Genomic DNA, 16,602 nt, shown 5'->3' with positions numbered 1-16,602 from the left:
TAGATCTTATAAAGTTACATCCATATATATATATATATATAGACGATCATCTTGCAAGTACAATATAATCACCTTGTTTCTGAAGCCATATCCTACCATATTAGGCCTAGCCCAAGGATTAATTAACAAACTTTTGAAAAGTCATAAATATGTAATTAACGTTACAAAGTTGTTCATATTTTTTTAAAAAGAATTAATTGTAAACGTAAAATAAAATAAAATAAAATAATTTTATCTTAATTTTATAAATTGACAAAGAATTTAATTTAGAATGACTATTTATAATAAGGTGGACAACTAATATACTCCCCGTAGAAGGTGATTTGACTAAATTATCCTTCATATATGTCTTGATTTGATAATTATTATTTTATTTTATTTTAGTAATGGAATTATTGGTTATGTTTAAATTAGTCGATGTCATAGTCCAACAGAAGCAGGTCCCATTATAAATATTGGATTTTGATTAATAGGTAGAGGCACCCGCCGCCAGCCAAATAATTATTTATCCTTCCAACATATGTATCTGAAATAGAAAGCAAAACCTTCTTTGAAGCAAAACACACACACAGAGAGAGAATTGGGAAATGAAAGTATGGTGGTGATGATCCCCTAAATTAAGACGTTATATTCTCTCTCTATTATAATTCTTTTTGTCTATAAATATCTGCTTCCACATCTTTTATACCATTACTTTGTGTACTCTATCGATACTACTTTCAGTTGACTTGTCCTAGCTTGTTTAGTTTTAGAGTATAATAGTAAAGAAAGGGTAGTATTGATGGGGGATAGTAATGTGAACCTTCCACCTGGCTTTCGGTTCTACCCAACAGATGAAGAATTAGTTGTTCATTTTCTCCAACGCAAGGCTTCTCTTTTACCTTGCCATCCTGATGTCATTCCCGATCTTAATCTTTACCCTTATGATCCTTGGCACTTGGATGGTACGTACCAATACATTTTTTTATTTTTCGATACACCTACTTGATCTTCACGTACAGGTCTGATTCTTTTTATAATAGGTGATATATACATGCTAGAATTATATGTGATCATTCATCACTTATGATTTTTAATGTTGGGCAGGAAAAGCAATGGCAGAAGGCAACAAATGGTATTTCTATAGCAGGAGAACACATAGTAGAATCACTGAAAATGGATACTGGAAATCATTAGGAGTTGATGAACCAATATTCTCAAATGACAATAATAATGTTGGCATGAAGAAATACTATGCTTTTTACATTGGAGAACCATCTGAAGGTGTCAAAACCAATTGGGTAATGCAAGAATTTAGTCTTAATTCTGACTCTTCTTCTGGAAGTAGCCGTTCTTCTTCTAAGAGAAGAACCCGTTCCAAAAATGTAAGTATATAATATTCACTTTAACAAATGAATTAATTCTATATTGATCAGAGTATACTTTTTTTTTTCAGGACTATAGTGGATGGGTAATATGTCGTGTATATGAGCGCAAATGTGATAATGATAATGATGATGATGGCCCGGAGCTATCATGCTTGGATGAAGTTTTTCTATCACTAGATGATCTTGATGAGATTAGTTTGCCGCACTAGATAATTAATTTTATAATTAGATCCAATAAGTTAGGATCTAATTAACCTTAATTACATCTCTGCTTAGCTAGCATGCAATTGCCACCAAATTAATTAGATTTGCTACTTTAATTTCCATAGTAAATGAAAACAGTGTATGTAACAAATTAAGATCATCATTATTATGAAATGTTGATACATATGGAAGAAAGTTTTCCCTTATTTCATCTCTATTTTATGGTTGGTAACTATTCTGTTTTTATTTTTATGGATTAAATAAAAAGAATTAGTTTGAGAACTAGCTATTACCATGTAGACACCAATAATGGCAAAAAAATAAATCGAACTTTTTTGAAATGTCATCTGTAGTTAGCTTAGATAGCTCCATATCATGCCATGTGGACTAGAAATCGATCCAGATGATCTCCAAAAGGCAACCACCTGCTTTGCAATTTATCCACTCCATTTGAGTTATGGCCCTACGTACAAGTGTTGCTTCTAAAATTTGTCCACTCGATAGTTATACCTATATTGCTTGTCTTGAACTTATGTTTTTAGGAGGTGGTTTTTCATTTATTTATTTTCTCACATACATAATTTCATATTGTATTCGATTTTTGATATGTTTTATTTGAATTGAGAATCTATAGAAATATTCATTGCGAAAATCTATAATCATATAGTGTGTAGAATATTCATTGCGAAAATCTATAATCATATAGTGTGTAGAATATTCATTGCGAAAATCTCAAACTATTTGCTTATATCGAAAAACAGATGGATATATGCTATCTTATTACTCGACCTATCAAATTATCATTCCAATTATATTTGGTATTAATTAAAGTATTCATCACATTTAGATTATCTACATGCATTAATATTTTAGTTTGTGACTTTTATAAATAATGAATAATTTATCACACTTGTATGCTATGGGTATGTCAAGACAATGGTAAAACATTCACTTAACACAGAATAAACAGCATCATAAAATTTGAAGGATTTAACTTATATACAATAATAATAATAAAAAATTACTATATTACAGTATAAGCTTATTTTTCAAACAATTAGTATCACTTATTACAACCAATTTCGATAGTTGTAGGTGTATATAAAAAAATTGAACTTTGAGAATGGAGATATATATGATGGAAGTTGTCACGTGAAGGAAGTATTGGATTAAGGCCAAAACCAAAAGGGGAGAAGAGAAAATATTATTTTCTTCATGTTCCTTTACTTTTGATGTGTGTTAGTTCTACTACTACTTCTAAGTATTTCAGTAGCCTTTTTAGCTTTTGTGTGCTATGATGGATATTTGGTAGTTGTCTTGTGTCACCAAGTTAAGGAACATTTTTTTAATTTCTACTTCTCTCTCTCTCTTTTTCTTTTCATTTCTTCTATTTTTTGATTTAATTGTGGTTGCTTATGTAAGCATCATATCATGTTTATGCAAGCATTTTCCTCCCCCCCCCCCCCCCCCCTCCCCATTCTTTCACACTCACGTGATGGATCCAATATGAATACTTTATATACATTCCAAAACAATCTCCAGACTTGACAAATGAAAAAAACAATAAAAACGACATATAGTATTCAGTCATGAATTATTGATTTTACAGTTCCAACATATTTGATGTATAGTGCATAAAATTAGGTAGATTTGTGTCAGTTTGTCAAAATAAAATTAAAGTATCAATTGCAAATGCTATAATTTTGCCTATTTTGCATATAGATCGACTCATAATATGTCATTTTTTAAAAGAATAAAAAGGAGATAATTATGTTAATTGCTTATATCCTTGGGCAAGGAAAGTATTTTTCCACAGAAAACACTCCAAGAAAGTGATTTTGTATGGAAATAGACTTTTTGTGGAGTGTGAACGAAGATTATTGAAGTTGAAAGGTGACAAAGATGATACAAGAATAAGAAAAGCAATTAGTAATAATAATGTTAATAAAGATGGAAATCTCAACGGTGAATGTATATAAGAAAAGTGCATCGAAGGAAGTGGCTACTAATTCCCTCTAGAAAGTGATACTCTTCTCATCCTCTTTTATTTGCGGCCATTCAAACAAAGCTGCAATAACATATTTAGCATAATCTGATAAATAAAATCTGAAGCGGGTTAGATGTATACAAATTATATTTTTATTCGAAATAAAAAGTTTAATACTTTTTTCATTGAAATTTTTCATTGAAAAATCAAAAATGTTCAATGACAATTTTCATAAATATTTTGATTGAATCGGTGAGAAAAGAAAAAATAACAATAAACATGGAAAAATTAATAAGCTTCCCACTATTTCTCATGAGCTGATTCGATGGGAAATAGGTGGAAAAATCATATTTTATGGTATAAATTTTTTCATTCTCTAGATTGCAGCACGTTTGATCGTTAACTCCCTGTGTCACTGCCGCCGTTTCTAGGACCGACAGACGGAGAAACCTCTTTATTATTAATGGTTATTTTCAATAAACCCTCAACTCAAAAAAAATAATAAAAATTTAATACTATTTAGCTTCTTGTGAAAAGATTATTAGTTAAATAACAAGAAGTATTTCATATTTGACAAATTGAGTAGCAATTAAGGTATATGAAATATTCTACTGCCCCCGTCCCAAATTAATAATCACTTGGCTCAAAATATCGTTCCAGTATAGTTATTCCCTAAGGATTTCAAGACTAAAATTGACAACTGTTTTTAATTATACTATTAATATTTTTAAGAGGAAACAATTAATCTACTTTTTAATAAATAGAGATAACTTTATCAATTATAACTTGAATTTATTAATTTCTTAAAGGACCAAAAAAAAAACAGTTAAAATGGAACTGATGGAGTAATTAATTGTGGTACTCCATTTGTTTGAAGATAACTCTAGAATAAGCAAAGTTTCTATTCTTCCCAATTTGCAATAGAACGATATAGTTTTTGTAAAAACCTTTTTGATTGTCAATTGAAAGGACGAGAAGGCTCAAATTCAATTGTCAAAATCCAAACAAAGTGCTTTTATGATTGTGAAATGTGAAATGGGAAACTAATCTTAGAATTCAAAGTTTACTTTTAATTAAGGATTCTAAAGAGTAATTACTCCTTTTACTTATCAGCATTGGGATTTCAAGTGGCCCTAATTACTGTTAAAACGTGATGAGCGTTCCCCTGTTATATGTTAACCAAACATTAAAGCCTAACCTTGTGAACAAAAGATTTCAATGTCTGCAATTCTATTAATTTCTTACTTAAATCTCCAAAAGTGTAATATAAAGCAAATTCATGGGGCCATTTTTATTTATTTTCACACTAGTCAAAAGAGAACCGAACAAATTAAATTTATTATGTAAATAAAGTTGGAAACAGGGACTAAAGGAGCAATATCCACTATTATATTATTGTAGTGATGTTAACACTAAAGAAGTTAATTTCCATTAGATTTAAGTAAAGATAAAACCAAACAAATTAAATTCAAAGATTGAGGCACTGCACGGTTGTTAGATTTGTCTTATTGAGAAAATTAAATAATTCTTAATATCAGCATAATTAAAGGTTTTGTCCTCCTCACCACGTGTACCAATTCATTAGTGCTTATCAAAATCCCTGAGGAATTAAGACCCAAACCCCATTGACAAGTACATATAATAAAATCATTTCATTGCTTAATTAGCTCGTAAGCACTCACCATTTCTAATCATCTCACCCATACAATACAAGACTGAATTTGCAAACAACTGCACATGTTTTGACATAAAGAGAGATCAATAAGCAAACAATTCCAAACCCCACCCCCCAAAAAAAGGTCCTTCCCTCTTTTACCCAGGTTTGAGGTCGAATCATAAATTTAGAATTAGCGAGTTAATAAATCTTATTATATGTATATATTTTAAATATTGTGTTCGCACGTTATACATATAGATTTTGAAAATATATAATGAATTTAGTTGAACCTATGTAAGTAATTTGTCCTAAGTTGGTTATTGGTTGTTGGTTGTAGGAGGTGGGAGTTTGCATGTGTAGGTACACACTTTTTAAAATAAGTTATTAGTTTCTTGTGAGCAAAGGCAACTCCATCATCTCAACATGTTGACGCTATAAGTTTCACCAATATAATTTGCTTTCTTTGGAACTTTGCTTGGTTTGAGAATGACCTAATCAAATTGAAAGCCATTATGATTGCACAAAAACATGCTGCTCTTCATGGCCCTATCTCAACTTGTTCTTTAAGTTCTTTATCTGATAAAGACATCAATGGAAGAAAGAAAGAGTGATTGGAAGGTAGAATATGTATTTATATTTATATTTATATATTGTTGTATATGAAACAAACTTCCCTTCTTAACACCCTTTCTTTTTAAGTACTTTTTTAATGTATAGTATAGGTAGGATATGATGAGCTTAGATGAATTTGGCAGAGAGAAACTAACACAAGAAATCATTGATGGGACCAAATGTAGCTTTTGAGTAAAGCTAGCTAATTATGCTTGTAATATATGCATCCAACATATATCAATTCCAAGGTCAAAGCATGAAGCTTTTGAGTCAAACACCACTAGCTAGCGCTTGTTAGATCGAAAGTACGAAATATAACTAGTTTATAGTAAACATATGAAAATGGGCACATTCATGAAAGGTATAATTGTGCCCACCCTGGTGGAGATACCACTTGTGGTAAAATTTTGGCCTCTTAAGTGAAAGGTTGGGCCTTTTGTTCATTAGAACCTTTTTATTTATTTATGGGTGACTTCTTTTGACCTTAGATTATATATGTTAAACTTGGTTACATTGCATTTCCAAGGAAGTTGAAAATAGAATTATCTGCACGCTTAGCTTAATTCCTGGGATAATGACAATAATTTGCTTTATTGCAAGTTATTATCGATTTCTTGAAACTCTCCGAAAATATAACTTAAGCAAGGATTTAAATTTATATATACTGACAATGTAATATTTTTTTTTCATATTATTAGTGTAATTACCCAAATTTAGATGCTCAAGTCAAATTTGGGGCATTCAAAAAACTTAGTGGGGCATGCTCACATTCACTTAAGTACAATTTAGAGCCCGTTTGGATTGGCTTTAAGTTGGTCAAAACCAACTTAAAGCCCTTTTTTAGCTTTTGAACGTGTTTGCATAATGCTAACTTTAAGCCATAAAGTTCTTAAAGTCAGTCAAAACTGAAAAATTAGGATTTCTAACTTTTTTTTTCCTAGTGCTTAAAGCCATTTTGTTTGACCATGGAAATTACTTTTATATCCCTTATATTTTAACTAAATTCTCAAACTACCATTTTTATTCTTTTAACCCTAAAATTCAAACACTTATTTTCAACATAAGCACTTTTATCCAAACACTCAACTGCTTATTTATAAAAATAACTTTCAGCACTTCAAAGTTCTAAAAGCACTTCATACCTAAAAGTTACTTTTTTTAAGCCCATCGAAACGGGCTCTTAATCTATTACAACAAGTTACTTACCATTTATTAGTGGTTACCCGTCAATATTGGTATCAATAAAGTTACAGGCAAATCTCTTTTAAAGCCATTTAAAACAAAAATATATGCAAAGCTGTTTCAATAAGAATGTTTAAACCAACATTTATTGAGGTTTATATCAACTTTATTTGCTTAGAATGGAAAGGGGAGGAAAGGAAATTGCACGGTGGTGTAATTTATCTATGCTTTTCCTCAACCCAATGGTCTATCGACGGAATGTCTTTCTACCTAGGTTAGATCTGCGTACAACCCCACTTGTGAAATTACATTGAATATGTCGTTGTCGTTGTTATTATAAATACAGAGTCTAATTCAAGAATCGAAATAAATTTGGTTCAGTTCGAGTTGTTTTTGGTACTTTTTAGTTATTTAACACGGGAAGTTTGTTTTCATGAACTGCGAGGAAGGTAATGCAAAACATGCACATTAGAATAATGCCTCACTTCACATATTAATTCATGCCAGAGTCTGCAGTAACTCATAAACATGCCTTCATCTAGATAGTGCTTATGGCTCAGTTGTCTAGTCAAGTTGTTATATTAATTATGAATTGCAAGGATTGACATGACTTGAACTAAATAATTGCTACAAACCTCATTCTATGGTTTTACATGATATGCAAGGAAGTTGACTAACCCATAGAAAGAGTTGGAGCAACATCCCATAAGAGTCAAGTCCTGAAAGCGCGACAAGACATTCACCGAGGCGATTACCAACAACAAAGTGAATGCAACTTATGTCCCTGAAATTACTAATCCCAAACATACCGACGAATAGTTTTACACAGCCATAGATCAGAACCTAACTGTGTTTTTTTTTTTGAATTTTAAGTTAAGCACCTTAAAAATATGATCACATTGCAAACTTTGTTATGTTACTTATCCTTGCTAAATTCATATCCACCTGGAAGCCTGTGTGAATCTCTTAAACCCATCCCCTCCTTCCAAACTCCATAGCAGTTATCGGGCATAACTTCATTTATCTTTTCAAGTGATGAACATGAAAAATAATCAAAAGAACAATCTATAAGGACTACGATTAAAAGATATACTCCCATGGTTGCCTTCAACTTTTGTAAGCCTACCAATTTATAGGTGACTAGGTTGATTCTCTAGTTCAGTGAAATAGCGAATGCAGTGCTCTTCTCCTGGTAGCATAGGATCACTGTACTCTTGGCTTTTCAAGGTCATCCCTGATAACAGTCAGCACATGCCAGCTACCTTGCTCCGACTCCTATGATTAAATTTCAATGTAAAATGGCCTTAGACATGAGAATGATGATAAGGTTCAATTTACTTATGGAAGTAATCATGAGATAAGTTTCCTAAATAGCAATCAAATAACGCAGAGCATATGGAGCTTAAGTCTGTCTCTTGAAACTGTCATCCGGATCTGTAATTTGTAAATTGTACATTTACGAAAATCTCAATGCTAATTGCCTAATTCATCAATTAACAAGAAAGGAAAAGCATCATATTGACAATAAATAGATAAATTCTTCCTACTGTATTAAACCTGAACCTACAGCTAGCTTCCTATTGAATGATTGTTTTGGAACTTGGCCATTCAACTAAGGCATGAGTACTAGGGCCAACGAAAAGATGAGGGGTTTCAAATTCATAGGCATAACCGGTTCATGGGCAGGCATTAAGCTACTACACATTATAATATCACTAAATATGGGAAGACTTGCTCCATGTTTAGTAGAGGGAGATCATGTCTATCTTTAGCATTGTATGATAAAGGTTTCAAGAATGTACACTGTTTAACAGGTCGCAAATATATAAAAAGTTTAGTTCATTATTTGTCCAGATGTTCTACATTCTAGCAAAAAAGCCAGTGCCTACTAGTTGGAACAAGAGGTCTTTCATCTATTTGGAATTGATAGCAGCATATAACCAGTACCTGATGAAGACACTATGTCTCAGATTGAGTAACTGAACCAAAAAAAAAAACTAATTAAAAAGAGGGAGTCATTTTCCCTAATCTTCTTTAAAAAGCAGATAGGTTATTCTATCACCTAAGCTATGAACTTTAGTAGAACAAGAAAACAGAACAGATTATATTCATTATAACTTTTTTATCAGCAATCTACCCTAACTAGTTATTGAGGCATAGTTGATCAATTGATAAACCCATTGTAAACAAAAAGGCACAGACATAAAGGACAAACAAAAACAGAAACACATAAGGAGCCAAAATGGTAGATTTAAACAGCCAAGCACCATATACATTTCCCTGAACCACTTCAGCTTCAAGGCCAAATTAACAAGCTTCAAGGCATTTAACTTGAGCAAGTAGATTGATCAATGTGGAGAAGAAGAATTTACTCTCGACTAGATGGACAAGGTTGCTGACATATTGTCACTGCAAGATAAACTTGCATCAAGCCTGGTATTAAAGTGGAGAATGGAAGAGCAGCTGGCCCATTATCCCCGAGTCTTGAAGGCTCCATTTAGTCATAAGGACTGGCCCCAGACAAGTTTCTTGGTGATACAAAAAAAGGCTACCAGAAAATGTTCTTTTCTGATAAGTAATAAGAATTTTATCATAGAGAGTAACACTAAGCTAGTGCTACAAAACAGAGTTACAGATGGTGCAATTCCTTCATAGTATCTAACATGGCATTTGCATCATGTACAAAATTTGGGTTGCCCCAAAGAGCTAGGAAAGAAAAAGCTCTAAACTTATGGCTAAGAATGTGTCTCTTGTTGCCTTCAAAATTCTACTATTTCTTTCAGCCAAACTATGCGCCAAACTATGCACGAAACAACAACATACCTAGTGAAATCCCACATGGGGAGGGTAGTGTACATGGACCTTACCCCTACCTCGTGGAAGTAGAGAGGCAAACTATGCACTAAACGTTATGCTAAATTATGGAAGTAGCACTTCATCGTTAAAAAGATTGAATGGAAAGCAGCAGTAGGAGTTTTTTCCTCTTCCAAACTTATGCCAAATAACATAAGAGAAAGTCAAGTAGGTCAGAGAATCTCCATTTCCTTGTTGAAACATGCATATTTGCTATACAAGTAGTTTGTTGTTTTTCTTCTTCTTCTTTTTCTAACTGCTAATACACATCGAAATAAAGGGACGATAAGAAAACAGAAAAGGAGTGTAGAACAAAGCATGGGCACCTGGGAGAAATTACAATTACGTTGATTAGTGAGGCCAGCATTTGCACCTTCTACCACTATATCAAATGGATTCTTTAGCCACTCCTGGACGAGGTGCACCTTGAAAGCTAATCCAACATTCTTTCACCTCTATGCGTGAAACATGAAAACTCAAATACTGGGACTTGAAAGAAGCACTCCACCAATTCTGAATAGGTATATTTAGGAGTAAACAGATATTTCAGAATCCGTTATAATGGGAAAAGGAGAATGATAAATGACTACGCCAAATCCAGTTTATAGATAACACAAAAACAACTAGGTATGCAGTTCCTTTAAGTGCTACCATATCATGATCCAATTTTATTACCAGCAATCAACATTTATGATTCACCCTTTTATATTGCAGAGGTACTCATCTATAGAGAGATTCCTACTTATTAATTAGATTATGTTCACCCAAATGATTCTTTTTTCTTCTTGTTTGGGTTTGTTTTGGGAGGTGAGTGTTGGCAGAGGACAAATATGAATGCTTAGCTTTTCAAAGAAGAAAATACTTTTTCTTTAAATCAACTTGAGGACTATTATGCATGATGTAGAAGCCTTCAGCATCCGCCGACTTCCTTTTCAGCAATACTGGTACTAATCTAACTATGCATAAACTAATTCTTACTTGTTATTTGTGGGAAACCGAAGTTGAACCCTAATTTTAACCAACAAATAAAGCAACAAATTATAATGATGAACATTCAGATTCAGTGAAACATTGTTGAACCGGAGCATCTTCTCAAACGCCAAGCGCTTCGGCTATGACGAAGCACTTTTTCAGGCGCTTCGCGGCGAGCTCTCCTGGTGGACAAGTGCAGACTGCAGAGGGATGAACTGACTTAAAAAAATAGGATCAAAGGCCCAAAACAGTCCCTGATCTTTCGCTTTAGATTTAAAATGATCCCTTATCTTTAGTAAAGTCCCAAAATATATAGTTCACTATCTTTAGACTTTAGCCCACAATGTCTTTACATTTTGGCCCACAATTGTCCTATATCTTTCAACTATAACACTATCGTTTGGTTTGAATACGATGAAATTAGTTATAACGGGATAAGTTATGATGAAATTAGTTATGACGGGATAAGTTATGATGAAATTAGTTATGACGAAATAAATTGTGATGGAATTATTTTTTATTGAGTGTTTGTTTTGTTGCATTCAAAATAATATGCATTATATAAATTTTAAGAATAAATTATTTATTTACAAAAATACCCTTCATGAATGTGAAAAGTGATGTATAAAAAAGATTTAAAGGAATATTTATATCATTTACCTACTTTATTCCGGGATAAGTTATCTCGAAATTACTATACCACTCAAAGAGAAGGATAACCTATCCAGTTATAATTATTAATCTTGGATAAGTTATCCAACACTTTGTAACCAAACAAACAATTGAGGGTTACTAAAAATTTATTCCAAGACTATTTTGCCTTATCCACCACACCAAACGACCCCATAGTCCATATCGTTATAATTTTAATCTCCCACGCCCAGACTTATTATGTCTTTCAAAGTTTATTTTATTTGCTTATACACAAAAATCTCGTAATTTTGGTTCCAACCCAAAAATAGTATTTAGTTCTATAGAGCTTAGTAGATAGAACTATACCCTTTTAAATTACAATAATAGTTGTCAACTATTAACTTGCACACATCTTAAGAAACAATAAATAATAGAGGTAGTATTATTATATTATCCCTTGAATATGTTAAATTTATTAAATAGTATCTAATAGCAAGGGTACAATGGACACAAATGAGTAAATAATTTATTGATTTTTTAAACTAGACAAATATTATTGGACATCTATTTTTAGTATAGTGAACAGGTAAAAATAAACTGAGGAAGTACTTGCAAGTAGGGGTGCTCACGATTCGGTTTGGATCAGTTTTTAATTAAAAAATAACCAAACCAATTGAGTCGGTTTTTCAAATTGTCAAATCAAACCAAATCAAACGATATCGGTTTTTACTATTCGGTTTTTGTCGGTTTTTATCGGTTTTTTCGATTTTTTCGGTTTTTGTCAGTTTTTAAAATACCTTGTAGTCACTATTTGAATAAACAGAAAATAAATTTCAAAAGTATTTTCTTATTATAAATTTCATTGTAGCCAGTAGCTACTAGCCAAGATTGACGCATACATGTTTAATAATAGAGAATGACTCACCTAAAGTTTTACTATTTGTAATTGTGAGTAGTTTTTCTGTGTATGAAGTCTATATTTTATTTATTTTTACTTTATTTAGTATAATTCAAAAGAATGGCCCAAGATCAAAAATATAAAAAATCAATATAAATTGTATTTTTTTCATAAAAAAAATAAAATACACACACATATATATACAAATTTAATTTTTAAAATATGTATATATAAAGTCGGTTTGGTTCGGTTTTTTCGGTTTTTTTTAGACTTGAAACCAAAACCAAACCAAATATAGTCGGTTTTTAAATTTAAAAACCAAACCAAATCAAACCAAATAAATGTCGGTTTTTTTTTCCGGTTTGATTTGGTTATCGGTTTGGTTCGATTTTTTGATTTTTCGTGTTCAGTCCTACTTGCAAGCAATGGCAGAGCCACGATTATACCATTTATACATGATTAAAATATTTTTATATATATATAAAGTAGATGTTGAACTCCCTTCAACTAACTCATGTGTCTATTTATTCAGATTTTGAACTCTCTTATTCAGAATTCTGACTCCTCAACTGTTTGCAAGGCATTCTAAGGTGCTACGTGATGTGATCAAAGTTGTCAAAGGGAATCCATACTTTAGTCCCAATTTATATGACTCATTTTTTATTTTATTTAGTCTAAAAAAGAATGATATATTTCTATAGTTAATAACAATATAACTTTAACATATTTAGTTTATCCTTAATGAAATGATTTTTAGTCTCGCAAACGTTTATGACTTAGATCACAAGTTTTAAAAATCTTTTTTTATTTAACTCCATATCAAATCAAATTACCTCCTATAAATTGTGACAGAAAAAGTATTAATGAAGCTGAGTTAGTCCATTAAAAATTAATAGCAATTTATGTGCTTGACAAGCAAGAGCTTCTGTTAGACTCGACCCAAGATGCATGCACCCTCAGTTGTTGGCCCCCATAAATGTTTATTTCCCCCTTTATCAAAACATGAAAGCAGCTTCTTTTCTTGATTCTAATTTGATACCTATCGTGACTTAGTAACGTTGTATTTTCAATAGGATCAAACCTGTTCAAATTGGTGTTCGCTTTGATATTTTTGATGTTTTTATTTTCTAGACACTCCGACAAAATCAAGATGTCATGGTTGAAAAACAAGTTCTACTTTAAATGGTAATAATGATAATCATGCAAGCCTCTCATTTTTTATATTTTAAAACATTGGGTGTTTTTTTTTTAGTTTTTTCTCGCTGTAAATTTTGTCCATGTTCTTGTGGCACAGCAAGTTAGCAATGTGGCAGACAAAGAGTCGAATCGAGATGGTAAAAGAGAATAGGAAGACAAAGAAGAAATATTTGGAGATTGACATAGAGGACCTCCTAAAAAGTGAATTGGATGTCAACACCTGTGACATGGTAATTTTTAATTTATTTATTTTGGGATACAAATCTTGAAAGTTTTATAATATTTCAAGAAGAAGATGATAGGTACATAGGAAATTTAAGTCTTTTCTTTATTTCATGATATGTGTCACGCACATTGTCGTATTGTGCTTTTCATGAGAAGGTGATCTTAGGCCGTTCAATGGGATTTTAGACACAAATCTAGGAATTTAAGGTGCATAAAATGATACAAATAACATATATAAAGGTAACGTATGAAGAAGTTTCAGAGAGTATGCATTTATGTATAAGTTGTTGGAAAATTATATGCACAGAGAAATCATATTAAAATTATAATGCTTACATAAATAATAGATAACACATACGAATTCACAAGTTAAGCTGTAGTTCTGCGGTCTTCTAAAGTGATCTCAAGTTCACAGCCGAACTATCTCAATATTTAGATGGACAAGTATCATATAGAAAACTTATTTCTTTTCTAGATTAGAAGAATCCCTACTTATAGAGATTTCTTACTAGTCCAAAAAAGAAGACTAAAAATCACGTGGTCTTTTTCTTGAACTAGAAAACACACGGTCCTTTCCTCTTTTTCCCTAGGATTCTGAGTTTTAGTTAAATATGGGCACGGTAAGGACCACATAATTAATTACTGAAGCTCCCTATTATAGAAATAATTTAAATAATTAATTTAAATTATTCTTACCATAATAAATTACAAATCATTCCACTAGAAATTCGTAATTGCACTCCTCTATTTATATTTCGAAATCCCCCATTAAACACTTATGTAATTTCCCATGTTAAGATTACAGATACTAATCAATAAATTAAATTACTGACGAATTTAACTTAAAGATTAATTTCCTTTAGAGCGAGTCGAGGGTCTTTCGGAAACAGTCGTCCTACCTTAGAGCACAGCTTAACTTATTTCATGTGTCAGATTCATAAATCCACTTGCAAGGTTTGACACATTGAAAACTTATAAGGTTCTAAAAAAGGCATATCATCAATCTCTATATCGAGACGTGGATTTCATCAACTAACTTATTATTTCACCAATATACATTATTATCATTCAATCTACCAGGCATATTGATTTATCTCAGAATCTCACCTTTTAATAAATCAAAATGACAATTAATATATAAGATCATAATAGTTATATCAAGATTGAGAATATATGTTTTTGTCAATCAGTACCAGGCATATTGATTTATCTCAGAATCTCACCTTTTAATAAATCAAAATGACAATTAATATATAAGATCATAATAGTTATATCAAGATTGAGAATATATGTTTTTGTCAATCAGTCCAAAACAACTATCTCTACTCGGTCCCATTCAATACATACAAATGCACTAGCACAAGAAGTTGGACTAAACCATTCTCATAATCAATATAAATTTTATATAATCTTGTGCTACAATCATACCGATGGCTTGTCCAATTTTCATCTAAGATTATGAACAAAAAACTTTATACTTATAAGAACCGATAATTTAATTCTCTGTGCATAAACTAAAACTTCATGCACTAAATTATCTACTGTATAAGTAAATGGACACATAAACGAATATATGATCTATTAAAACTTTTATTAAAATTGAATAAATAATTATTCTATAATAAATACTATATCTAAACTCATGATTAATAGTATATATTCCACGATTTCCCAACATAAGTATATAATTATTATATTCGTAAAGGAAAGAGTTGCTTACTCTATACCTACACCTTTAATATAAAGTTGTTTCTTCTATTTTCTTTGTCTTTTATGTCAGTTTAATTTGTGAATGTTTCTCTAATGCATGAGTTCATTTTCTAGCTACCATAATTGTAAATATATATTGAATTTTCAGCATATTAGTGCAGTTATGGAGTCCGTGGAAGCAAATAATATCTCCAATACCTTTTTGTCACATGTAAAATACTTTTGTTTATAGGCAGATTAATAGATTTGAAGAACGTGGATGCAAATGGAGATGACGCTTCAGTGTCACATATCAAGATTAGTAAGAGTATAAGAAATTAGGATATTATTATTATTTTTTCTCTTTACATTATATATGATATATTTCAGCCATCTAGTTTATAAAATATGTGCATAGTGTATACGTTATATATATATATTATACATATACAATATATAAGCATATACACAATAAATATATATTTTAATTATATTGATAAACTAATTGACTGAATAATATATATTATTACTTTGGAGTTAATAAGGTCATCGGCCAAAAGGTCCAAAACCTTGACGTAGTACAATACAATAAACAAATGGACCCCAATTTATGCTTTGTGCCTTGTATTTTTCTCTGCTGCTAACTTTCTTCATTGTCCCGTTTGTAACGAACTTCTCAGTATTCTCATTCTCTTCTCTGACCCAATCAATTTGTGTGTTCCTGTTTTTCTGTCGTCTTCTTCTTTCAGGACAAAAGGGCCTTATCCTATTTTCCATCTAATTATAATTGTAAAATACAAATTTGGTCAATTGATGTTAATTTGTTTTTTGCCTTCAACATATAAATTAAAACATTATTATATAGAAGATTAGTGGGGGTTATGAGTATTAAGTAGAAGAGCATGGGTAAGATCATGTGAATTATTGGTGGACCAGTACCTAATTTAGCTGGTGATTAGTGTGCATTTGACTAGCTTGGCGGCCCCCGCTTCTAGTCTCACCACAATGATAATAAAATCAAGCATTACACATGGTGGATGCTAACTTTTTAAATCTATAATTTATCGAAATCTCACTAATTTATGAACTAATTACTTTGATACATTCTAATTTACAATATTATGAA

At 31.3% G+C, this 16,602-nt stretch overlaps 1 protein-coding gene and 2 long non-coding RNA genes across 3 annotated transcripts; 2 read left to right on the top strand and 1 right to left on the bottom strand.

Moving 5' to 3' along the window:
* Positions 1-491: 491 nt before the first annotated feature.
* LOC129884582 (NAC domain-containing protein 104) lies at positions 492-1,777 on the top strand. Its single transcript, XM_055958870.1, has 3 exons — positions 492-944; positions 1,087-1,364; positions 1,436-1,777. The coding sequence occupies exons 1-3, from the start codon at positions 782-784 to the stop codon at positions 1,574-1,576; spliced, it is 582 nt and encodes a 193-aa protein (XP_055814845.1). The 5' UTR covers positions 492-781; the 3' UTR covers positions 1,577-1,777.
* A 5,799-nt stretch (positions 1,778-7,576) lies between these two features.
* On the bottom strand, positions 7,577-11,109 carry LOC129885766 (uncharacterized). The gene is made up of 3 exons (XR_008766124.1): positions 10,841-11,109; positions 10,189-10,375; positions 7,577-8,284 (listed from the first exon to the last, which is right to left on the bottom strand). It is a non-coding gene; the product is annotated as an uncharacterized LOC129885766 (long non-coding RNA).
* A 2,348-nt stretch (positions 11,110-13,457) lies between these two features.
* On the top strand, positions 13,458-15,760 carry LOC129885765 (uncharacterized). The gene is made up of 3 exons (XR_008766123.1): positions 13,458-13,550; positions 13,660-13,792; positions 15,730-15,760. It is a non-coding gene; the product is annotated as an uncharacterized LOC129885765 (long non-coding RNA).
* The last annotated feature ends 842 nt before the right edge of the window (positions 15,761-16,602 follow it).

Source organism: Solanum dulcamara, chromosome 4 (genome assembly GCF_947179165.1).
Source record: "Solanum dulcamara chromosome 4, daSolDulc1.2, whole genome shotgun sequence".
NCBI lineage: Eukaryota > Viridiplantae > Streptophyta > Magnoliopsida > Solanales > Solanaceae > Solanum > Solanum dulcamara.
Note: the sequence above shows the minus strand (reverse complement) of the source record. Positions and strands in the feature narration are given on the sequence as shown.